Source organism: Triturus cristatus, chromosome 12 (assembly GCF_964204655.1).
Source record: "Triturus cristatus chromosome 12, aTriCri1.1, whole genome shotgun sequence".
Taxonomy (NCBI): Eukaryota; Metazoa; Chordata; class Amphibia; order Caudata; family Salamandridae; genus Triturus; species Triturus cristatus.
In genome coordinates, this window is record NC_140595.1 from 324,198,434 (window position 1) to 324,224,171 (window position 25,738).

General features: G+C 40.2%; 1 protein-coding gene across 1 annotated transcript in view; it reads right to left on the reverse strand.

The window, feature by feature from the left end:
* Positions 1 to 313: 313 nt before the first annotated feature.
* Positions 314 to 25,738, reverse strand: part of CDH5 (cadherin 5) — a 226,761-nt gene continuing 201,336 nt past the window's right edge. The window contains exons 10-12 of the mRNA XM_085639594.1: positions 21,526 to 21,634; positions 16,948 to 17,193; positions 314 to 5,754 (exon numbers count right to left, since the gene is read on the reverse strand). Of these exons, the coding sequence (XP_085495720.1) occupies positions 5,264 to 5,754; positions 16,948 to 17,193; positions 21,526 to 21,634 (846 nt within the window). The 3' untranslated portion in view covers positions 314 to 5,263. The remainder of the gene's footprint in view (positions 5,755 to 16,947; positions 17,194 to 21,525; positions 21,635 to 25,738) is intronic.

The window sequence follows — 25,738 nt, forward strand, 5'->3', positions numbered from 1 at the left end:
GGGTAGCAAAAGTGGCCTTCAAGCATCCTTTGACCTCTGATAACTTCACTGCATTGACCATTAGCCCGCTTGTTCCACTCTTAACACCTCAACATCAACTGCATTCCCTGGCTACCTTTAATTGACCAGCCTGCCAGGGTGCAGGGATGTCACGCGGCTCTGCACGAGATGAATACCGCTTTGCCCTCTAGAAAGTGTCTGTATAATGGGTCCACAGTTCTCCCAGTTACACAGAACAAAAACTCTCTAGACGACTTATTTTTTTAAACACCGCACAAAACAAGGAGTTACAAAACAAATGTATGCACCATTATTTCTGACCATTGTCACGTTTTTATTTAGAATGTAGAAAAATACGCTCTTTGGCATAAAGTAAAGAAAATACATACATTTGAAATAGAGACTAGTGCAAAACACACTAATGCCTGCCACTGTGAAAGAATTAATACCATTTGATCAGTTTGCATAAAAGCTGTACAAAAAAAATGTGGGAATCGTAAGAAAGAAGAATATAACAAAGTTGAATATGTTTTTTTAAACAACGAATTTTCCACGCATTAAAATACAATAATCCAGCTTTCCTGTCACTCATTGTCTGACGTATTTTGCAAATGTATTTCTGTGTTGTATTAGTAACAAATCTATAAAAACATCAAATATTCTTATAAGTATACTAATGCTTTTCCCATAGCTGAATATTAAACTCTTTAAAACAATATGCAAGGGCTGCACTAAATAAAGATTATCTGTGTGTTATGTGATTAAAGCAGAACTCGCACCTGAAAATAAAACGAATACACCCGATTGTCCACCCTCCATCCAAAACCTGTTTTGGCGTTGTTCATAAATCTCTGGATGTTGTGCTCCGCAGCATAAAAAACCGTTCCCACTCAGCATTTTCTCCCGATTTTGCGTTCAGTGCAAAGAAATGAAAAATAATAGTTGTCCACCATTCCCTTAGGTGGCAAATAACATTTGTTTCATTTTTACTGTGTTTCTTCACCGAATTGCTATCACTGCATTAATCTAAATTTGCACCAGAGTGTGCAGTAATCAGCATAGCTCAAAACACATGGCAACAGGATGAAACTGATAAAGGTAACAAGGGCATTTGAAACTGTTAGTGAATGTGAGAAGGAAGTTGTTAATAGGACCACGCAAGGCCCACCCAGTTTCGGCCACATTTGATATATTGCATGCTCCCTGTGCCTCCCTTGAATGAAATATAATGACAATTAAGTTGAGGCTCTGTCAAGATGACATATAAGAGAGATAGGGGACATCCTGTGTGGGTTTTTGTTTGCTTCCAGCAACTAGTAACCCATTTAATTCTCTAGATCAAGACATTTTAAAACAGTAATACTGTGGTCCATGGTGCAATGAGGTCAACCCTTATACTTTGGCTTAAATTTGGCCCTAGCACCCAAGTTTGTGCATCAAGTAGTTTATCATACTGTGAGCTTTGCTTGAGATACAATTTTATAACAAGGAAAGCATGGCTTGTGTTATTAGGATATGTGATCCAGAAAAAATCTGAACCAGGCATCCTTATACACTTTGGTTTATAATGTATGTAACTAGGGTACAGATGTATTAAGATTTTTTGCATTTGCAAACTACCCGATTCGCAGAATTGGGCTGGTCACAATCATAGAAAGGCAGTTGGGCATGTAAGAAACAAACATTGCGAACGTTACCGAATTGTGGTTCGAGTTTGAGTGTACATACCGATTTGGTATTTGGTAAGGGCATGTTTAGGACATCCCTTCTAAATAATGAATCACAGTGGAATGTATCAATGTTTTGCAACTAAAATTCAGCCGCAAAACATTAATACTTTACTGACGATTAAAAGGTAGCGGTAAGGCATTTGCAAATGGAAAGGGATCTTCTAGGGTCCGCTTCTACTCTGTGAATGCTGAGAAATCATTTTTTAAGACTATGCAGTGGTCCCCAGCAAAGTACCCTATTAGTACAATGGTAAGTTTGAAAAAACAGAATGGACTTGGTAAAAGTCGGTGCGCATTTTGAGACAACTGTTACCGACTACAATCTTCATACATCAAGCCGCAGGTCTTCTTAGATGTTGATTCTTATTTAGAATTTCAGAAAACTTGTTTATTGGTATGTTTTTGCTCGTCAAGGCACCGTTATACTTTCTTTAAGATAAATCGATATCTGAGAACTTTGAGGGATTTGTTTATGCACAATGAAACAGGTATCACAAGAACCTGATTTGTGAATTGACAGGGCAGGAATACAAAGAATTGGTGGTTCATTGTACCAAAAGCCAAGCAAGCTGGCAGCATGCTTTATGTAAACACAATCCATCCTGAGACAGTGGTGAATGTCAGATGTCGTTTATGACATCTTAGAGCTACATTTAGGGTAGAAGGAGACACACATTTGATAGCTTGGCTTATACAAAAAGTGGATGTCATCCTGGCAATCTGGATTTTGTCAGGGTGCTTGGAGGGTGTAATTAGTGATAAAAACCTAATAGGGCTAGATTGTCCATTATCCTCTTTCGGCAAATGTCCTGTGGACCAGCAGAATAATAACCCCCAGGGTTGCTTCTCTGTGTCATGATATTTGATGATCTGCCGTCCCTTATCACCCATCACGTGAAGGGATAACATATCAGAGACAATACAGTAGATTATGTTCCTTTAACATAATGAGAGACAACAGTTGATGATGAAACTTACTATGCTGAAACTCCTCTCTTCCACAGTCATATATGTAAACAAATGGATTGAAAGACTTATTTCTCTGTTCTTGACAATTTTAGCTCAATGAATTTTACTATGGTGCATCTGGGTGGGGCAACATGTAGATGCATCCTCTCCATGCTGTTGGTGGCATCTTTTGCCTGCTCCTGATGCCAGGCTGTTCAAGAGGTTGGCCCATGCAAAAGGTCAGGCATCATGAGAGGTTGCTTTATGGTAGAAGTAAGCCAGCACTCTGGCAGATGGCAAGAATGTGGTAGGTTATTGCATCTTGAGGTTTGATTTCAGGTAGCAAGTAAGCATCTTCAGAGCCTGATTTGTGATAGATATAAAAAAAATAGCTTATGTTGGAAAGATATAAATAACTTATTTTGTTAGAATTCAAACACATTTGAGGTTTGGCAGATAGCAGAAGGTGATTATATAGAAAGATTTGTTTATCGAAGAAGCCAAGCATCCTGGGAGTTTGGTTTATTCAGGAACACAGACATCCCAGTAGACTGGTTTGTGATCGAGGCAAGATGCCAGGTGAACTTGGTTTACAAAAGCAGTTGGGCGTTCTTAATGTTTAGTTTACGTTGAGGCCAGGCATCTACAGATCGTGATTCATCTTAGAGGCCAATAACACAGTTTCAAAGCTTGTCAAACACATTGACTGGCAAATGGTAAAATCCAAGCATCAAAGCAGCTTGTTTGAGATAGAGGCCAGTCAATAATAGAGCTTGGGTTATGATAGCAAGAAGGCATCCTGAACACTTGGCCTATTAAAAGGAGCCAGGTAATCCTCCAACATGGTTTTGGTGAAGGTCAAACATCAAATCAACTGGTGTCTGAGAGAAGCCAATTATCATGAAAATATAGTTTATGGAAGAAGCAAGCCCAGACAACTGGTTTTGTGGCAGAGGCCTGGAATCCAGAGATCTTGGTTTGTAGTAGGTGACTGTTATCCAGAGAACTTAGTTTATGGTAGAATCCTGAAGTTGTATACAGTTGGGTTGCTGCCTAAGGAGGACATTATGTCAGCTTGATCTGCAGTAGAATAGGGATCTTCTGATAGCTTCATTCAGGGGTGAGGCTAGGTATCCAGACAGCTTGATTTATGTAATAGACCAAGAAACAATCTTATGGGAGTGGCCATGCGACTTGAAACATGTGCTTATCTTTGAAGTTATGCCTTCTGAGAGTTTGGTTTATGGTTGAAGAAGGTTGACACTTGGACAACTATTTTAGGAAACAATCTTCCAATCATGATTACAAATAAAATATTTTCTTCAGAAGCTCAGTCGCGTACACGCCAACTTCAAATTCACTATGATACGTTCAACCTCCTTGTCAAAGGAATCCAGGTAATGAAGTTTGTAGACACAAAAATTGGTACAGTAAGGCAGTTCTTGGGATCAGTCAGTGGTGGAAGGTGGTACAGATGAGAAGACACACAGTTCTGAAGGAACCAATGTCACCATGCAGCAACTGAACAATACCTGGAGTTTAATGGAGTGAGGAGGCCACCTATAAATGGAGTCTACTAAAAACAAAAAAAACTGATTGTAGGTAGTCGAGCGAAAAAATGTGCTGGAGATGGAAAGTTTGTGCTGCCTAAATCTGCACTCCACATATGCCTCTTCCTTTTAACATTGGAGCATGTTTAGTTCAATCGTAATAACCAGGTTTAATAAAAGTGCAAAGGAGAGTGAAAAAGCCCCTGAGGAAAACAAATGAAGTAGCAAAACTTTACAGAATAATATTCATATTAATTTGACAATCAAGCAGGACATTATTGCCAATATAGGTATGTTCTAGTGTATAATATAGCCTTATAGCCCGCTGCTGAGGGCTATACCGCTTGCTGAAGGCCTTGAACCGGCATAACAAGGGAGAGGGCCTTTAACAAACAGTGTAGCTTGAGGCAGAAGGTCTATAAGGCTATTAGAACATTCCATCCCCTAAGAGTACGATGTCCTACATTAAAAAGGCAGTAACATAAAGACAAACATTGAAATGTACGAGCAGAAGGTTTAAACCAGGCGCTACTCTATTGTCTTCAATGGAGCTCCCAATATTCCAATGTTCTAAAACGAAATAAGGGCTGAAATCACATTGTTGCCCTTTTGGGGTGACCTAAATCCCCCCAATCTATCAGATTTTTAATTTAAGCATATGTGATTTTGATTGTAATGTAGTCAGGAGCAAATAATTGTTTTCTGGACAGTTGTGAAATCATAAATACGATTTAACAGAATTAGCTAATAGAGGCACAGGAATATTGTCATACTACAAACAATATTAAGCTGTGAACATGACCTCAGAATGTGTTCACTCCTTGTTATCACAGTTATGATCCTAGGAACTAATGTCCTTTATCACAGAGAAGTTTCAAGTCATTCCCAATCCCTACTTTTCATATGACGTTTTGGATTTTGTACATTTTGTAGAAGATTCATCCTAATGAAAATACTTTATAGAGGACCCTACATATCCTTGTTTTATCACATTGCATAAAAATTAGTTAAAAAAAAAAAACCTTTCATGTCTATTCAATACTCAAAGAGGTCAGATTGTTCCAAGCCATACAGATCTGCTAACATTTTAAATCTGGGCCCCCAATCATTTAAAACATCATAATCTATGTCTGAGTCCGAGGAGCCTGACTCCAAAGAGCTTAAAGATTCCACAATAGATTCAGATCCCTCATATCCAAAAATGTGCAGGGTGTCATAGGGGAGAACATCGCTATCGTTGTCCGCCTCGTCCTTCTTCACCTCAATCATGAAGGCCATATCTCCATTTCTGGCAGGCTTTTTAACCTTGGCGTACAAGCATGGACCCGGCGCCATTTCCATTCGGGTCGTCATGACGTTCCTGCGGACAGAGTTGAGCACAGAGACGTCGTAGCTTGTGGTGTCCATTTCTCCACCACCCTCTTCGTCGTAGGTGACGAGCTGCTCATGAATTTCAGCCACATTTTTCCCCAAAATATTCACATCCTTCCTGTATCTCTGGCTCAGTATTATCAGCAGGGTGATCACTAAGGAAAAAAGGTTACTTAGTTAGTTGACACTGGTTATGACAAACAATTCTATATCTTCTGATGTTCGATCGTAATTGAGGAAAACTATTTTCTACCAACATGACCAATTATGTAGTAAATAGCACAAACTGAATTGTCTATTTGTCCTCAGGTAATAGTGGTTACTTTTACCCAACTCAAAGGTACTCTTAATGACTTCAGAAATATATAAGGAAGAGTACCTGTGCTTTTCTGGTAGACAGACCTCTGGAGCGGGTGCTCCAGCCAGTGAGTAGATTAGTTAACTATCCTCTACTTTTAAGCAAAATCTGGTAGCAGTGTTGACAGCAATTTTCAGCTTGCAAATTCCATTAACAGAGATCAACAGTTGTTGTTTTTTAGTTCCTTGAAACAATTTTACAGCTCCACATCAGAATGAATGCTAGTAAACCTCTGTAAACATTTAAAGGTATAACAAAATTTACATCATGGACGTCATGTAGAGGTCACCAGGGGTACCATCATATGATATACACGTAAGGAGCTTCATTCTCTGAACAATCCCCCCCCCTTTGAACAAAATATTAACTTCCCCCACATACCGGATACCAGCGGGAGTCACGTTAGTAGTATATCCCTTACCCTAACAGGCCAGACATTAATGACCCTAAGCTTAACTCTAAAAATATAACAGGGTTATACTGTAACGCTCGATCCCTCCCCAAACATGCTTTAGAAATCTGGACTCTGCTTGACTTTAAGAAGCCAGACATCTTCTTTATAACGGAGACCTGGTTTCAAGAGTCCTCTACCACAGATATCTCTCTAGCTTTTCCCCAGGACTATCAGTTGAGTAGAGTGGATAGAAAGGACAAGAGGGGTGGAGGACTAGCTATCGCATTCAGAGCAAATATCAGAATCCCCATAATTGACTCTCTCAGCGTAGACTGGGTAGAAATTTGTATTTTTAAAATGAATAGCTCATCCAAGGGATCTTGGAAAGGGGCCATACTATACCACCCTCATGGCAGCAAAGTTCACTTTTCTAGTCGCCTCATGGAGATAATCGCTCCCCACATGTTAACTACCGATAATTTTCTTTTGTTAGGCGATTTTAACTATCACATTGACCTTCCTAATGATCCACATTCAATTGATCTTATCTCCAGTCTAAGTACCCTAGGGCTCAAACAAACAGTGAATGGTCCCACTCATACAGCTGGCCACACTTTAGATCTTTTATTTACAAATTCCCCTAACGTAATGGTTGATCCACCTCTGCCTGTTCTGTGGTCTGACCACTACCTGTTGAAATTTAACATACTGATTACATCTTCCTGCCAAACAATTTCAGTATCAGAACCAATATGGCGTAGAACCTGGAATAAAATAGATCTGGAATCTTTTTCTGCACACTTTATCGCCCCTCTGATGTTTAACACCAACCACCCAAATGATGCAGCCAATTTATTAGACGTCGCTATTTGTCAGGCCCTTGATAAAATTGCCCCAAAGAAATAAGTAAAACGTTTTCACAAGTCCTTACCCTGGATTACTCCTGATTTAATAATTTACAAATCAGCAGCCAGTAAGGCTGAACCTAAATGGAGACATTCAAAAAGCTCTACTGATCGGAACGACTATAAACTTTTACATAGGCGTTATTTAACCCATCTTGCGTCGGCAGAAAAACTTTACTTGGGGGAAAGAATAAATAGAGCTTCCAATGCTCACAAAGAACTGTTTAAGATTCTCAAAGAATTTACAAATCCTGCTTCTATGCAGCCCCCACAAGCTGCCTCACAGGAGTGGGTTGACTCTTTATCTACTTTTTTTGTAGATAAAATTCTATCTATAGCCAGTTTCCTCACAACACTGTTCAACCGCTTACTCCGAGATCAGAAGAAAACAACCCCTTTGTGGCCTTTACCCTCAATGAATTTCCTGAACTCTCTTTGGAAGAAGTCACCCTAGCACATAAAAGGGTAAAATCAGGTTCTACCACTGATACAGTATCCTCTCAGGTTCTATCAAAAATCAGTCCAATTATCATTCCCAGTCTAACTAGGCTCTTTAACCTTTCACTATTACACTCCTCGGTACCCACAAAGGTGGAAGGAGGCCATAGTTAGACCCATTCTAAAGAAACCCCCTCAGATCCTGAACACCCAAACAACTATCGCCCAATAGCTCTTCACCCTTTGTTTGGAAAAATCCAGGAGTCATTGATAAATGGTCAATTAATTAAACATCTGGAAAAAAACAAAGTGCTAGATCCCTCTTAGTCGGGGTTTCGAGCTTTTCATAGTACCAAAACAGCCCTACTAGAAGTGGTGGATAGCATTAAACTCTCTCTGGACAATCGAAGATCTGCCATTTTAGTCCTTTTAGATCTGTCGGCCGCCTTCGACACCATTTCCCACTCCATCCTTATGGAGCGCCTGAGAGAGGCGGGTGTCGGAGGGCTCCGCATTGGCCTGGTTCAGGTGTTATCTGAGTGACTCAACCTCCCGAGTTCAAATTGGGGCTTTCACTTCTAAGAGCCAACCCATTAACAGGGGCGTCCCCCAGACATCCATCTTGAGCCCTACGCTCTTTAATTTAAATGTATCTCCCCTGGCCAAAGTTATCAAGGATCACGGCTTCGACACACTGTCGTATGCCGATGATACGCAGTTGCTAATTACTCTTGGACCTGATATTGTCAATACTAAACACAGATTTGGGCAATGCATGCTGGACATAAACAACTGGATGTTAACTAACAACCTCCAGCTAAACACAAATAAAACGGAAGTTGTTCTCTTTGGAAATGCACAGTCTCTGTGGACAAATGATTGATGGCCTTCTACCTTATGTACCTGTCCCGTTCTGAAAGTAACTGCCCGTAATCTCGGCGTTATGATTGAGAATCAACTCTCTATGTGTGATCATGTCAATCTAGTAACACGCACTCGCTACGGGCTAATGTACGCCCTTCGTAAAAAATGTAAATGGGTACCACTGCCTGCCCGTCTGCCGTTGATTCAGGGTCTGATTGTCAATCGCCTGGATTATGGGAATGCTCTATTGGCATCCATAAATTTAGAACTCCTTAATAAGCTCCAGGTTCTGCAGAATACAGCAGCTAGAGTGGTTTTGAACCTTCCTGCCCGCTCTCCTTCTGCACCCAGCCCGAGGACTCTCCATTAGCTGCCAATCAAGAAGCGAATAGATTTTAAAATTGGCGGTCTTGTTCATAAAACCCTAAATGGACAGGGTCCCCAGTACTTGGCAAATAAACTGAAAAAGTATCAGCCACCAAGGACTCTCCGCTCTGCAAATAAATATTTACTAACAATTCCGAAGGTTTGAATAGTTAAGTATGGCAGCACAGATCATAAAAACTTTCGTAAGTCCCTTAAGACCTGTCTATTTTAAATTTTAAACTGTCCTATTCCCTACCATCCTCTGTCTGTTCCTGAGTCTCGGCAAAGCGCTATGAGACCTTAAGGTGATATATGCGCTCAACAAGAAACAGTACATAGACATAGACATACCAGCGGTGAGCCCTGGCAGTCACCTTGATATCCGTTTCACAGGAAGTAGACGCAGTGCGCTCCATAGGGTTCGCAGCTCTGTATACCTTCAGGGCCCAAATGTAAGGGACAGTCCTCTGCTACCTGGAATCCTACTTCTGAGAGAATATACTGCCTTACCCACTTTCTGTGCAATGTAGAGGAAATGATGTGGCTATAACGGCCAGAGCTGCTGCCTTTGGAACCGGGGAAACAGGTTCAAGGCTCGGGGTCGGCTCAGCCTCGGCTCAGCCTCCTATGATTTTGGGCAAATCATTTAATATTCCTGTGCCCACAAAAAATGAATACTTCTTTGTGTAATATAACTGTTGCTCATGTACAGCGCTCTACCTTCGGGTCGAGTTTGCACTATGTAAAACTAGAAAACAAAATGCTGTCCTTATGAGCAGGGGCCCCATTACAGATGCACATTAATCTTTTTTATTTTTACAGTGAGCCGGTCACCATTGTGTCCTAGACGGAAACAAAGGTACACAAAAGGAGCATGTTAGGAGGGTTCAAGCTCGAGTTTATGAACCCCGACCATTGTTAATTAAGTGTGGCCTTGTACCTTGATGGATCAGTCATGTAAGGCCTTGTTTAGGCGTAAAAAAGGTGAGGAACAGAACGGTTTCCAGTGTCTGCAACTAATTTTACTTGTAGCAATAACAAATAATACAAAGAATGTGTCCTTATTGAGGCAGTTGAAAACACAAGAATGACTATAACGTTAGAAACATTTTCAAGGTGATGAGATGTGAACCAAAATAATTTGTTTCATAAACACCAAATATTTCATTTCACAACTATCTTTTTATGTGCTGAGTTTCCCGCCCTGGCAGCGGAGTCTCCGCAGTCACAAAGTTACTATTAAATTGTTTGTTTGTGAATACCTAAAAAGAGTAACCTTACACAAAAGTGTAAGTTTACCTTTGTGATTCGGGCCCAACAGGATCAAAGAAATAAATGGAAAAGAAAGAAAAAAGAAATGAAAGTGGTAAAGTAAAGGGAAAGGAAAGGGAAAGGGAAATAAAAGCATAGAAAGGAAGTACGAAAGACTCAGCAAAGATATGAAAACAGAGGAGTAGTAATGTAATGTAAATGGATTAGGTTTCACCTATGTGTTTAATAATAAATTGTGTTTTGTTGTAAGTTGAAGCTTTATGAATATTATGCTTATTATAAGTTACTGAAAGTCTGTTCGAGTGTTATGACTTGTTTTTTAAGAAAGGCACTATATTGTGTTATTATTTATGTTATTATGAAGTGGTGATATTAGGTAATAGTGGTACAATAACAAAAAGTGATTTGCCCCAGATCACAAAATGTGTTCACGTGCAGGAGTTTAACTCCTGCCTTAAGAGAAAATGGGCCATTTATAATCTCCGAAGTGAATTCTAAAATGTATTGCTTAACCGTAAGCCTAGTTGGTGAAAATGTTGTACGTCAATATTTAATCACAATGTCCATCATTATAAGCCTGTGATAAATGCAGAGTTTGAGTGCACAAAAGAGTTGTGAATTTTGCATAAAATTAAATATTCCAATGCTGTGAATTTCACTGGCATACTTTAAATTTTGCATGAACCTATCTCTGTGCTTCTTGAATTGGAATTTAAGAGTACAATAGAAGCAGCATCAAAGTAAATTTGCAAATTGTGGGGATGGGGGAGGGGATGGAGAGATGTGGCAAAGAGAGCAGGAGGTGGTGAAAGAAGGAGAGGAAGAGGGTAAGAGGGGTGAGGTGGCAGACAAAAAGCAATTAGCTTGTGAAGGCTTCAGAAATGACATACTAGTTTGTATAGCATGCACAATGCCCGTGAATCTGCCCCACTTTGTAAGCACAAGTCAACCATTAATCATGCTAACAAATCAAGATAAAATGAGAGACTGGAGCCAAGGGTAATGAGGGGGAGAGGCTGTGACGGAAGAAGACAAATAGAGCAAATGTCTTTTGCTGCTGGTGTAAGCAGCAAATTATGAAAATAGAACAGTTTCAAACTAAAATTTTACACAACGTAACAAATGAAGCACACTAATTTGTGAGTATCTAACCAGGTGCATTATTTTTTTCAACTTTTCTCGTGAGAAAAATCACTAAGGGGCTAATTGCAATATCGGTCGGAAAATCTACGACCATAGGATGGACCCTTTCCTACTGAGGTTGTCGGTTTCAATTCCGACAGCCTCGTTACAATGGAGGCTGTCTGTTTTGTAAATGGCCAGACATTCCAGTTGGCTTCCCACGGGCTCAAGGAGCCCGTCTGCCAGTCAGAACCAGCATGCAATCCATATAGATGGCGTTTTATGCCATCTGGATTATGATGTCGGTTTCTGGAAGGGTTTCCATGCTGGGCTTTTCGACATAGAAACTCTGTCGGTCTCTAGCAGGGCTCCCTTCAGCCAGCGGCCTCTGGTTGGGGGCCAAGGGGGCACCTATGTTGCCCCCCCTCTTGATGCCTGCACCGTGTGGCAGGCACGTGAAGTGCCAGCCACGTGGTGCAGAGATGAACACAAACTCCTTTTTCTGTATGGGAGCTTATGCTGGGCCGGTTTCCACCCGCAGTACAGGCTCCCATACAAAAAAGGGAGCTTGCGACCGCACCCTATGCGGTCCCATCATAATTACGCTGACGGGACCGCCGACCGGAATATGTTCCATTTCTTACATCAACAGAAAATTGTGAAAATATCTGAATCCATTTTTTTAACAAACGATATTCACGGACCAAGTTTTCTTTGTAAAAAATTATGAAATATGTAATATATATTCCAAGCCATATCAACATGATGTATTTTTTGCAATGTTTAGCAGTCTGTTTAGCAGTCTGTTTCGTCTGTTGCTGCGCTGGAGCAAAATGCTTTAAGTAATTTCGCAGGCCAAAGTAATGGAGCAGAATGCAGCTGTTGTCTTAATAGTAGTAGTGAACGTGTTTGTAATGTAATAAGTGTGTGGGAAACCAGGAGAGCGTTGATTGGCACACAGCACACGACATGTGGTCTGCAGAACAGGGAAATAAATAAATAACAATCATTGGTAAAAATATAGTGTAAGTACTAAGGAGATAGCGAAATATGAGTAACGAGGAAGAGAAAAAGAAAGAAGAAAGGTGGGAAGAAATAAAACGGGGAGTTGGAGAATGAGAGAGAAAGCAGAAAGAACCACATTAAAAAGGCTCAAAAGCTGTGATGAGAGGGTGGGAGGGAGCGAACAGAGAGAAGGATGTTCCTACTGCTATAGAGTTTTTAAGTGAGTGTGTGCAAATCGGCATTGCTCATTCGTTTAGGAGCTCACACCAGCCTTAAATCACGTGGACTCTGGTTGCACGTTCTGTGGCTTATAAAACTATTGATGGTGGATGAGCAAGAAAAACAGAACTATTTAAACGTGTCAAATACAAATATGCAACCCAATTGTTCTGCTTTCGCACATGTCCGGCACAGTATATAAGAGCGTGGTGGAGATTATGTTGAACCAATCACCGGCAATACGGCTCAGTGAGTAAAAACTCAGCGCCGAACCTTCCTGTGATCCTCAGCTTACGGACTTGAATTCTCAACAGGGCCAACTCGGCCTTTCGTTATTACGTGGTTTGTAAACAGGGTAGAGTTACATAGTCTAATGCCTACACTTATTGTATGAAGCGCCCTAAAAACGAAGGGATTCATATTTGAGGCATTAAAATGTACCCGACTTACAGCAGGGCATGATGGAGCTGCCGCTAACAGTGCATGGTGAGCTGGTGTTCTCCACTCGCCCGTGTGCAAGCTCGCAGTCAGCCATGGCCACTCGCTGCTCAGAGCAACAGTGCACCTTACAAAGAACATTTCTTCACAGCAACAGAAGTGCTCTGACATGCGGTGATGCTAGATAATTAGTTCCAAGGCATCAGAGGTAAGAATGTAATAAAAACAAGGCACCTGAGGCAAGAATGTAAAAAGAAATGAGTGCTGACAGGACGAGATATAAGTTGTTAAGAAGCATGCTCTAAATGCGTGCAGCCGGGGAAAGATAACAAAATGTAAACAGTAAATGCTGTGCAGCCTTAAGCAAAAATAATAAAAGCTGTGTGTGCAGCAAGCAAATTAAAGTAGTTCCACCCATCAAAGCGAGAAGCAGTGAATGAGAATGAGTACTTGGGCCACGGGAGACAGATAAGAAAAAGACACATGGAACAACAGGAAATAGAATGCCTACCACCAATGAAAAGGAGGAAAAGTAAACTGACAAGCACAAGGACCAATAAGAAAGTAAGTCCTTTTTAAGATATATTAAATACAATAGATTTCACAAGCCCAGAGCAAGCAATGTACAGGCAAAACCTAAAAACGTAGAAAGAGAAAGAACAAGAGAGGAGAGAGCAAGGGAAAGCAGACAGAGGAAAAGGTAGAGGTATGCAGTTGTAGAGAGTAAGGTGCATGAAGAGGTAAGTCACGATAGAGACTTAGCTGGTTAAATGGAGCGATAGGATGGGAGAAGGAGTCAGAGTTATGGTGTACGTGACGTTAAAGACATGCCTATACACTGGAGGTAGAGCGAATATTTAGGTGGTAGACTGAAAGAAGAAGGAATGTGGATGTGAGAGAATGTCTGATGTTGAGGTGCTGCAATGGTGTTTCAGTCCTGAACTGTTTGCAAGACTCCCCCTTAACCTCACACTATTTTCCCCATATTAAGAGGTTTGGAGGGTTTTCACAGTGCATTTCTATACTGACATGCACTAATATATTCATACTCAAAGCATATGATGAGCTGCCAGCTGCAAAGTGACCTGACCATGTTGAGAAGTATTGAGATATCATTCAAATCAAAAGGTATATGATGTCACTTCCGTCACCCTTGGAATTTTGCTGAATTGGTATCCCTTCATTAGGTGCAGTAGTAAATAAATATATACAATGATGATGCACAACCCAAGCAGCCCTGTATGAAGAATGTTCACCCTACAACCAGGGCACCAGCAAAGCATTAGCAGGAGTATTAAAAATGAGGAATACTCACTTTACTTCAGAGATAATTTGTTACATAACCACCTAACACATGCATCTTCATGTATGATATCTGCTACTTTGTACTCGCGGGTGAGAGTAATTGTATGCATCCAAGTGTGTGAATTATCAAAGGATATATTAATTTTCTAATGTGTATGTTGTTTGAATTTTTTTATGCGCTATTCTAAAGAGGCAGAATAAACCCAAAAATAAACTAAAAAATTGGATGTCACAATATATCCTAATGCTCAAGTTCCTGCTGAATAGGCCTTGACTAGTAGACTACATTGCTGCCCTCTATTTGCTCATCTTGATTGACTTTGGACATGATTATATACCCGGGAATACCATTATTTAGCAAGCATTGTACTTATATATGTTTGAATGTTCTTCACCCATTGCTGTATCCGCCCTAACCCCCTGTGTAGGTTTCAGACACCTACTATATTATTGCACGCATGTTGTCCCATGTCTGAAAAGACAACTGTTGGTGAAGGTCCGATTCCCACAAGCGTTCCACCTTGGACTTAGTTCTCAAATTGGAGGGCCGGGACAGAATTTTGTAAATACCAGATGCTTTTATATGAGAGTAAAAATCCAATGTGAGGGAGGGGGGCTGACCTGCTGGGACAGAGGTAGAGTCCTGAGAGAGAAGAGGAGGAAGAAGAGTCTTGAGATGATAAGAAGATTTGTCATATTTCTCCTGAATCTCAGAAAAATCCATAAGAGAGCCAGCTATGAGCATATGGCCAATGATAATAATTCCTTTGTTAATCCACTCTCTCCACGAAAGAACTCTATTATTCAATTTTAGGTGCTTGTTGTACCAAATAGGGGTTTGTGAAATAATGTCCATACAGGAGTTGGAGGAGGCAATTAAAGGTTTAGCAACAGCTATGGAATGGGTATGTATTGGAGAGAAAAGGGCCCTGGGGTGTTAAGAGATATGAACCGCCGCGTTTAACTCTGATCCTCATGTAAAGCGCTCTGATACCTCCGGGTCTAGCCAGCGCTGTATAAAACTCAAATAAATAAAAGAAATCTTGAATTATCATGTAATGAACAAATGTTTTTGCTTCCCAAAACTGTATCCCTCTCACCCAAAATTATGAAGCGCTCTGATACCCGTAAGGGTCATGTTCGCGCTATACAAAACTTTATAAATAAAAAATAAATACAAATAAATAAAAAATAAAAATCCTAAAGTTAAACATGCTTTTCATTAGAACCCTCGTTTGAATTGTCCTTCTCTGGGTCTGCTTCATATATCCAGCATTGGCATAGCTAACGCCTCGTACACAGCAGTTTCACTTGATGGGAAAATACCAAGCCTTATGGTGGTCGACTATAAAAAGATAGGAGGAAAACCAAGGCCCAGACTTGCTGAAGGTTTGCACCAGCCCTTGCACAAGGCAAGGTGCTGCAAAACAGTGCTAACAGCAGTAATGTTTACTTTTGTGCGCAAAAGCTATTTTGTGCTGAAAGTTAACCCTTGTGCAGTGCCAAAACCGATTTACGCCAACTCCCTGTTACCTTCAGCAAAGGGGGTGCATCTGCTCCAAAACATATGTCTTGCTCCATTCCGCCCAAAGGTAGATTTACTAAGGTAGCGAGATCTCGCTTTACACCGATCCTTATCAAGGTGTCAAACCGTACATCACTTGATATAATAACTACATGTAACGTGGACTTTAAACTTAAGCACAGATCTTACATGCTTGACTCCTGGGCTGTTGCCTACACATAGGAATTTGCAGTAAAGGGTGCACCTTGATATGAATTTTACACAAGACACTACTGGCTTGCATTTCCGCCAGAGTGAAGGCTGAGCATCATGCAGACTAGACTTTTTTTGTTGTGACCAACCTCATCGGTGGCTAAAACTAAGGCTGCACTATTTTTTGCCCTTTGTGCTACACAGGACTGTAAATGTTCTTGCAGCGCACCATTGTGTGAAGCATATTAAAACAGGACCTAAGAGGCTTCCTGATAAACCTCCATTTAAGATCACCTTCTTTCACTTCCTGTTCCTGTCTTCTTCAATCTCATCTGAATGAGATGTAATAACTGCCCAAACAACGGATATCTTACAATGCAGTTACCTTTTTGCAACACGCTTTCCACAGAGATAATTCTTGCAGCCTCCATCAATATTTTAGGTCCAGGGGGGGATGTCTTCTCAGAGTGGTTTCACATTGGTGTGTACCAGATGCAAGAAAGAGAGGAGCCTACCATGTTTAGAAGGGACTGAACACGTCTATCTACAGGGCCTGCAGCCATACCATTCTTCTAGTAGTCATCACAGGATGTGGTGAGATGGACCTCTGCTGTATTCTTCTCCTATCTACATCTAGAGTGTGGAGATGACATAGCTTAAAAGTACCCCCAAGGGTATTGAATATTCAGAGGGTCACTAGGTATATGTTCTGAAGTCATGGCGCTATACCTCTGCAAACGTTTTTAAAATATTCACATTATAGGTACCTCGAGGTAGTTTCATGGAACAAAATGAAACATGTTGTGTAGGTCGAAATACCACTCATTGGAGACGTTCTATGCCACCATTGAGGCCATTTGCAAACATAAAAGTAATTTCAGTTGCCAGAGAAAGCAGAAAAAGTAGCATGAAAAACCATATGTGAGTGCATGTAATGAAACTTACCTAAAATGGTTAGGATGCAGACAAAAATGGCAACCAGTGCTTGCACGCTGACTCCAACCTGTTTAGCAGGTTTGTCACAGCCGCTGAATTCTCCTTTCTCGTTGCAGGTACAGACACCAATGGTCAGAGTGTTCGTGCTGCTCTGAACTGGATTGCCATTGTCAGAGATATTGATGAGCATGTAGTGGAATTTGGCTTCTTCACGACTCAGTCCTCCGTATGCCACAATGATGCTCGCTGTGTTATCTGCACAAAATGAGAAAAAAATGACCTGATGAGCACAGAGTGACCTGATACGCAAAGTCTTTCTCCTTCGCCGAGAGAAGGTGCACATCTCCACTGGGATCATGTGATTCACAAACCAGGTACTGAATACACAAATGTCAATTAACATATTATTGGAAAGTAAATAAACCATAAGAAAATAAGGCTTAATATAGACCCTGTCATTACAGTATGTATATAGAAGTGTAGTTCTGGAAGATGTCTATACCATTTATCACAGCCAGGAACTCAGGCTGTGTAGAATGTACAATTTCCCAGCTTTAGTAATGGAATGTTTCAATTCAATTAAGAACACCGAGGTGAGAATGATGCTTTTCTTTCTCCACTTTATTCTGTACAACAGCCATATAACATCAAAATACTTCTTTTTCCATGAACACTTGGAAAGGAAGAGAAACAACAGCAACCAATCAGAGACTCTCTATCCGAATATAGTCCATCAAGAGTCTCTAGAGACCCTCTTTTTTTGTGCAACAAATAGCTTCCGTTGTACATTGTTCAATCCTGTTTAGAAGATTCACTTCCAGCATGACAAACAAATCCTCATAACTCAACCATCCAAAGATACCAGAGGAACAACAATCATGCACAATAGCAGAACAAATATACCTGAGTATCCTTTTATACATGACAAAATGCCATTTACACCTCCATCAATGTAATCAGAATATGTTATACTTGTACTAATCGTCTCTCAGACTCCTGATGTCCATAGCGTTAGTAGAGGGGGGGGGGGCGTAATAGAGAGATAATCCAACTTGTGGCCACCTACTGCTATATTTAGCTTTGATTTTTGGTGGAAGTGTATGCCTGCCACATTTTGACTGCAGCAGGTTTTCTTATTTATACCTTTGCATCTTTCATTAATCTTGAATATGCTTATAGAGTTGTGTGTGTGTGTGTGTGTGTGTGTGTGTGTGTGTGTGTGTTATATTGTTGAAGGGTAAGTAGGTGATTGGAAAATGAGTCAGTGCAGCATGGATGGATGCGGGAGCGTAAGAATCAATCACAGAGTGTATGCATGTTGACTTACCGAGTGACTAACTCAGCAGTAACTGAAAGGGCACTTTCTGTTATAAGCCAGACCTTTTGGCATTTCTAATCATGGTCAAGTTGGGGACAATAAGAATCATGAAAACAGAATGCTGCAACTTAGTATAAAAGCCAAATGAAGAGGGTAGCATTGCAGGAAGAAAGAGCTGGAAAGGAGAGAAAGAAGAAAGGAAAGTTGGGGCATTACTAGGTCCATTATTGGGGTTACTCCGAGAAGAGATAGATGATGAAACATCTACAGTCCTGGCTAGCAAGTATTGCCACCAGGGGAAGGGAGAAGTATTCAGTGTTATATGTGCATTACATTTTTACCCTGCCCCCTCAAATACTATGAATTGTCCTATCTATCAAATAATGTATTCCTATTCAACTACATTCCTCACTGTGTAACGCTTCTTTCATCTGATTTGATAAGCAGCTACTGGGGCAGAAATCGGAAATGTGCCACAAAGGCCATCTGATAGAATGGGAAAACAGAAACCTGGCAGTATACGGTAGAACATACCAACAGAAGGATGGGAAAGGAGGAAAAAACTAGATCTAGTTGAGTTCTTTGGCAAGCTAAACAGTGAACAAGCACAGCAAGCGTTTTATGTCCTTTCAAGCAAAGTTGGGTTTGAAGAATGACGGTCAAAATGTGTAAGTGGATTTTTCTAAGAAACAAAATGCTGCTCTGGAATTAAAATCAGTTTCTTTGAAAATTATAGCCTTTTGTATCAGTTGACCAAGCGTTTGTAAATTGCTCTGGCCACATTTAAACTTATTTTTCGTAAGGGAAGCTGGCAAAGTGTGAAAATAAACCTGATGAAATACCTGTTGAACAAGCTGCAGATGACCACTTAAAACCTATGCAATCATGCAGGGCTTCTTGATGGGAGCCAAAATACTCTTTGATTGGGTTACTGTAAAGTTAGAAGTTAGATAGGAAAGGGAGCAGGCTTATTGTAATAAGTATTAATTTAGAGCTATACAGAAATATAATATTAGAAACAATCAACAATTTGATTAATCAGTACTTGTTTATAATCTTAAGTGTTCCACTAAGTCCTAAAATAGGTTCTGGAATTATCAATGGAAGGTTGGATTCTTCTATGAGGGAAATGAGTCAGTCAATTAACTTTATTCGATCTTGGGAATAAGAACATAAAGGTTCAGTACAACATAAAATACATATTCAATAACGAGGGAAAGGAGTCTCTAGAGGATTTAAGTGTGTGTTTAGAAAATATAAAGTTTTATTTAAAGAAGAAGTTGGCTCTGAAAAATAATTATTAATAATACATTTACAACACCAGTTCTCGGTTGTTTAAGCACAGATTTGTTTGTGATTGACTATGGCAGAACCATAACTATGGGGAATGGTAAAAGAACTTTTACTTTGTGTATATAGTTTACATTAATAAATAGGTATTACTCCGCATATTGTAACCATTTTGAAATTGAAGATGCTTGTGTTGATAGTTCCCCCAGATAGTCTATTATTCATTATTAATGAGGTTTACAGATAACCGAGTTCAAAAGAGGGCTAATAAACGGTACTATACTGGGCACAGTAGATGCAGTAAAAACAGCTGGGATACTATGTTGTATGCTATAGTTGCCAAGGACTGAAATTGACTTTATTTCACATCTGGTAGAGAGTTGAAATATTAGCAGAAAATTTTGCAAAGGACTAAATACATAACCAGGACAAAAATGGACTATGAGATGGTTCTTATTGTTCTTTTTGGTATTGGAATCCGCATTGATAGGAGTTTTTAGCATGCCAGATTTGAACAAAGATATTTCCTGTTATTAGCCAGAGTCAGTTAAAAAGAATCAGTCCTCAAAAAAGCTGCAGACACACTGGGCTTGAGTAGACTGACAAAACATGCAGACCTAGTTAGAAGGTTGATTATTAATAGCCCCAATCTTTCTCTAGTAACCTTTTAATTCAGTCAAGGTACCAACAATTTAACAATACTTAGGGATACTGAAGACTGTTTTAACATTTCTTTTCTCTGTCACTGGGTGATTTTCTCTCCCTCTAAAACAACACAAAACCCCCTCGCTCCAGAATTTTAGTGGTAGCCCACTTGAACCCATATGAGTTCAAGTTTGGAAATGCCCGATGGTGAAGCATTCCACAATTGTGTGGGTAAAGATTTTGCAATTCACTGTGGCATATCTCTCCCAAATCTCTATGGAAAGATATGCAAAGTCCTATTCTTCGTTACTGTGTGCTTAGTAATTGATAGGTAGAACAGAAGAATAAGTCTTAAGGACCTCTCTCCCAGCTTGTGTTTGTAGTAAAGAGTAGTATGCGCACTGAGGATCTGAAGACATCACATTTAAGATTATGCAGGTGAATTGTCTTAAAAAGGCATAGGAATATGGTGCAAAATCAGAAAGGGCAGTAATATCTAAACAGCGGTAGCACATTCATATTTATGCACTGTACATGAACACTAATGTACAGTCTATCGTAATAGGTTACTATAAACCGGTTGTCTAACTAGACCTAGAGATGTGTGGTCTTAACTCCTTGGCTGCTATATTGATGTATATATACTTCATTAAAGGGTGTCTCTAGTATCCCCTGATTACATATCTATTTGTATTTTGAACGAATGTCCCCTTACGCATGGTGGCCATTTTACTCCTCCTGGTACTGGAGTGCTCTTAGGGTGTTTGACACTGGCTAGGCCCTTCTGGGCACCAGAAAGCTCCTGAATGAGGTAGCCAGTTGCTTCCATACAGGCTGCCTCATTTATATGTGGGTGACATCACTAGTGACACACCATAGATAACAGATTAACCATAGATAACAGATTAACCTCAGCGGATTCCCCCGACAGTACCAGCACCATCAAAGAATCAAATTGATGAGTGGATCTATAGGAAGGGCTAATTCAGGTATTCCTCCCCCAGCTACTTCCTTGCCATGCCACCGGCTCAATCCTCTTTTTTTCTGTTGGTGGGAGGTAGGTAGGTGGGAGACAGGTCAGGAGGAGCAGCCCCGCTTCTAAAAACACTTTAACTCCCAATACCCCTTTCTCTCCAAGGATAGAAGGCGTGAACCAGGAGATAGGGATTGGAATAGGACAAAGATTGTTCTTTGTCTCCTTCTAATCCTCACTTCCTGTTTCCTTTTCACCCATCTCCTTCATTTTACAATGCTTTTTTGTCATGTGCATCCTGGATGTTTAACAATAGTACCATACAATATCATATCAAGTCTCTCGCACCAGTATACATTACCGGCATTATCTTGAACTGTGAAATTACTCTCCTTCGATGCTAGTGTATATCTGAATCTAGTTTGTGGTGTCATTTCATCTTTATCAATGGCAGAAATATTTAGAATGACCTGGAAGAATGCAAACATTGTATTAAAGAAAAACACTAATGCAATAATTTATTTTTTTACTCTGAAAATATCATATACTTAACTTTGGTTTCATCATCATTGCATATCATACAGTAACAACTAATAATTGTCCATAATGTCTTAAAATGAGATAATATGGCACATACAGTATCCTATCACCATATGCTCCAGCGAGTGAAGCTGAGCCTTGCGCTATGATACAAATGCATGCCAGCAATGTCTAGCGAAAGGTTTGTCCTCCGGGTACAGCCTCCAGTAGAAGTTGCTACCAGAAGATTACTGCACTGGTAGTAGCCCTATAAGATGTGGGCTTCTGTACAAAGCACACATATAACCCTTAGATATTTTATATTTATTTATTTATTGAATTTGTAAGGCGCGGCAGCTACCCAAGAAGGGTTGCCCGGCACCAGAGCGAGTCGTCAATGGGTACGCCCAAATTGCGAACATGGCTGGAAGGCAGAGGAAGTGCTCCCATCTCGCTGGGCCAATGTAGTGGGCCCCAGAGATCTTTGTTTTTACCAAGGTTTAGGACTTCGGTTTTTTCACCGTTAAGTTTTAGGTGGTTGGTGTACATCCATGAAGCGATTTTCCCTAATCCTAGCTGAAGGGGGGATGATACACCGGTACTTGCTTTGGAGAGAGAGAAGATAATCTGGGAGTCGTCTGCGTAGATACATAATACGATGAGCCTCTTTGCCCTTTGCTTGCTCCTTTTTTAACTTTCTAAAAGGCTTTGACTAAGAGCCAGGTCAGACTATTTTCGTTGATATGGCATTGTGTCAAGCCTAGGGAATTGTGCTGTGCACTCCTAATATCCATGTATCACAAGGGGATTGGCCCTTTCCATACATTTCTCTGCACTTCCTCTTTCCATACATTGCCAGGTGATCAGCCCTTCATGGCGCAAAGCAGTTTTAGGAAAGTGTAAGGCTGGGTGTTTGGCTCCAAAACACTTAAGAAGTAGAAAGCTGGTCGATGCTGCAGCTGGCACTAGTTTGTGTCGCATGGGTAGCCATGCAAACCCATAGCAAATCTGGGCAAATGATGCGCTCACAAAGTTTTTCTTTGTGTTAACCAATTTTTCTAGATGTGGAATTTTGATATTATGCCTCAGTATGTCTTGTCTTCTGAAATCAGACTGCAGATTACCCCCATTTTTGGAAATTTAAAAGAAGTGGAAGAGAGTTTTGCACACTGTGTGTTAAAATATGGATTTTTCTTCCAATCACTCTCTTTTAGGTACAGTAGTACTGCTGTGGTAAAGGGTGCAGGAGGGTTTCATATGTTCTTAAGACCGAGGAAGCGGGTGAGTTCCAAGAACCATGGATTAGGGTTTGAGAAGGCATCTACATGCCGTCTTGGGATAGGAGTGTGCCTCAGGAATGCAAAGGTTGTAACAAGGAAAATCTGGAATAATGACAATAACTAACAAATTGCCAGGAATCAGTGGCTACTTATGCAATAATATATATTGATTCACTAGTCTGAATAATTGGTTCATCCATTTGCCTCAAGGGCTTGGGTTGCAAATTGGTTATTTTTTGAGCCAGTGAAACATATTAAAGTGTGACCTTTGCTGCCCATTGTGAAGGTGTTGAGGTGTCAATCTTCATTCACCCTATTGCAAGATAATTTTACAGAGCTTTTCTACGTTTAAAGTCAAATGTATAGAGAGTTTTCTTCTCTGTAAGTTAACTTTTGCTGAGATATTTTTGCCCAGAGATATTTGCAGAAGAACACCACTAAGTACCTGGCTGGTATTGATCTCCGTAAAAGGTTGGAAACCTTGGTGGATATCATATGCAGAACCATTTTTTTGTGTTCGATAAGGCTACAAACTTATGAATTGTCCCAAATATTCCAGTTTTCAATACAAACAGGCAAAGCAAAAAACATGACGACCTTCAAAAAGTTGCGACGTTTGCTATAGAATTTGGCAAGCCTTGCAAAACAAATTTGTAACTTCACTTAGTCCTTCATAATCCCCCTTCAAAGTTTTAGTTTTCTCTTTCGAACAAGCAATCTGTGCATTTCTACACGACCATGAAAAGCTCTTAGAATTGCTTACGAGAGCATACTGTAATATTGATATATTTATTTTTGCAATTTTGTATTGTGCGACCTAGGCCCAGGGGCAGCAGAGTGCCTCACAAGAGGAAAAGAAATACATTATCTATTACAATAAAAATAAAACACTAGATAAGCAACAACAAAAAAGAAAGCAGGCGTTTCCTACAAGGTATAACAGATCAACACTTTGGGTCAGAATAGACTGGATATTTCAGTGAAGGGGGATGGGGAGGAGAACAGCTTTATCCATTGTGTCTTTGGAGTATGAGGATCTTAAGTTCCTGTTTGAACGTTGCAAGACTTGAGGTTGTGCGATGGGATGTGCAAAGGAGTACCTCAACCTCATATCCTTGCCAGAGAATGCCTGTTTCATGTAGTGATCAGCATTTGTTGATCCTTGCTGGGCACTGGAGACTTTGAGGTTTCGGGCCGAATAGAAGGGATGTGGTTAAATGTATTGTTTCCTGTCAGAAGCGGATGAGAGTGAGGGGTGATAAATGCGCTTAAGGGGTGAGTTCCCTCATTCCAGTCTGAATAAGCCAAGCGCCTGGAATACAGTGTTCAGGTCTTGTTCAAGAATGAACTGTGAGATATTCCAGAGCAGTCTAAGCTAGCCTATGGTGCCTTTGATCATGGCCAAGATTAGTTTCAGAAGGTTAAGGATGAACCCTAGAGATATGGCATTCTTCACAATGGCTGGTTTGAATTTCAGGGTACAGAAGGATTCAAGCCACTCTTGAACAGGGAGGTTGGATTTCTGTGATGAGATGAATTAAAATTCAATTTTTGTTTTGTCGAGTTTCTGGTAGTGGTTGCCCATCCACGTTTGAATCCTATATACAAAGGCAGATGTTGGCTGGGTTATTTGAAACACACACACAGTATACAATATCTGATTAAATAGTGACAATTTATACATACAAATTGTATCAAGGGTGCTTGAAGATGAAGAAGAGCCACCAAATCTTCTTCAATAAGAACAAAGTCCACAAAATGAAAAGAAATCTCAAGCACTCCAAAGTAATTGATAACGACTTCCTTTGTATTCAGTCTTCTTGTGTTATTTATATGAAACGTTCAGCAATTTTCTGTTGCTTTCTCAACACACTAGCCATCACGTGTTTCGTCTTAAGAGGTAAATACACCAACAGACTCCGTCAGGACTAACAATATGTAGGCATCACATATCAAAGATCTGTGTGTAGGTATGTGTAAAAAGAATTCTAACAATACATAGGCATCATATGTCAAAGAACTGTATATGGATGTTTATAGTCATCCACAATTTGCAGAAGATAGTTTCTGTGTTACAACTGTGTCTGAATCCAAATTGAAAGGAATTGAGATGGTTTTTAGCCTGGATATGGGGGTATCGTTTTGAGGCAACACCGCTTTCAAACACCTTTCCTAAGAAAGGAAGTGTTGAAACCAGGCAGTCAGTATCAGCTGTGGATTACTTCAGGATGAGGGAGATGTGGGCAATTTTAAAACTGTCAGGTAGAACACTTTGCAGTACTGAAACATTCACCAGTGCAGTCCAGTATGATATCAGCAGTTTGGCTATTTCTTTGCTCATATACTCAGATAATTCATTGGAGATGTGATTGGAACGTTTGACCATAGTAACAGTTTGAAGTAGCTTTGAGTTAGAGACTAAGTCAAAGTGCAACTGTTTCTACTATGCCTTGCGGCTCAGTACGTGGTAAGTCTGATCTTAATGGAAATGAAAGCTCAATAGAGGTAACTTTCTTGGTAAAGAAATGTGCATATTGTTCACCTTTGGTTGTTGGTTTGGTGGTTGTACTAGTGTGGGAATGATTGTTAGACTGTTTAGGTATGCTCAATAGATGTTTTGGAGGATGCTTTGAGCTGTGTAGTATAGATTTAATGTGGCTACATGTCTTGATGAAGATGATCAACTGGTATTGTCTTTTGTCAATACTGGGACTAGCCAGGTTACAAGGAGATAGATGTTTCAGGAATTTCCTTTCAGCATGGAGATCATTTGGG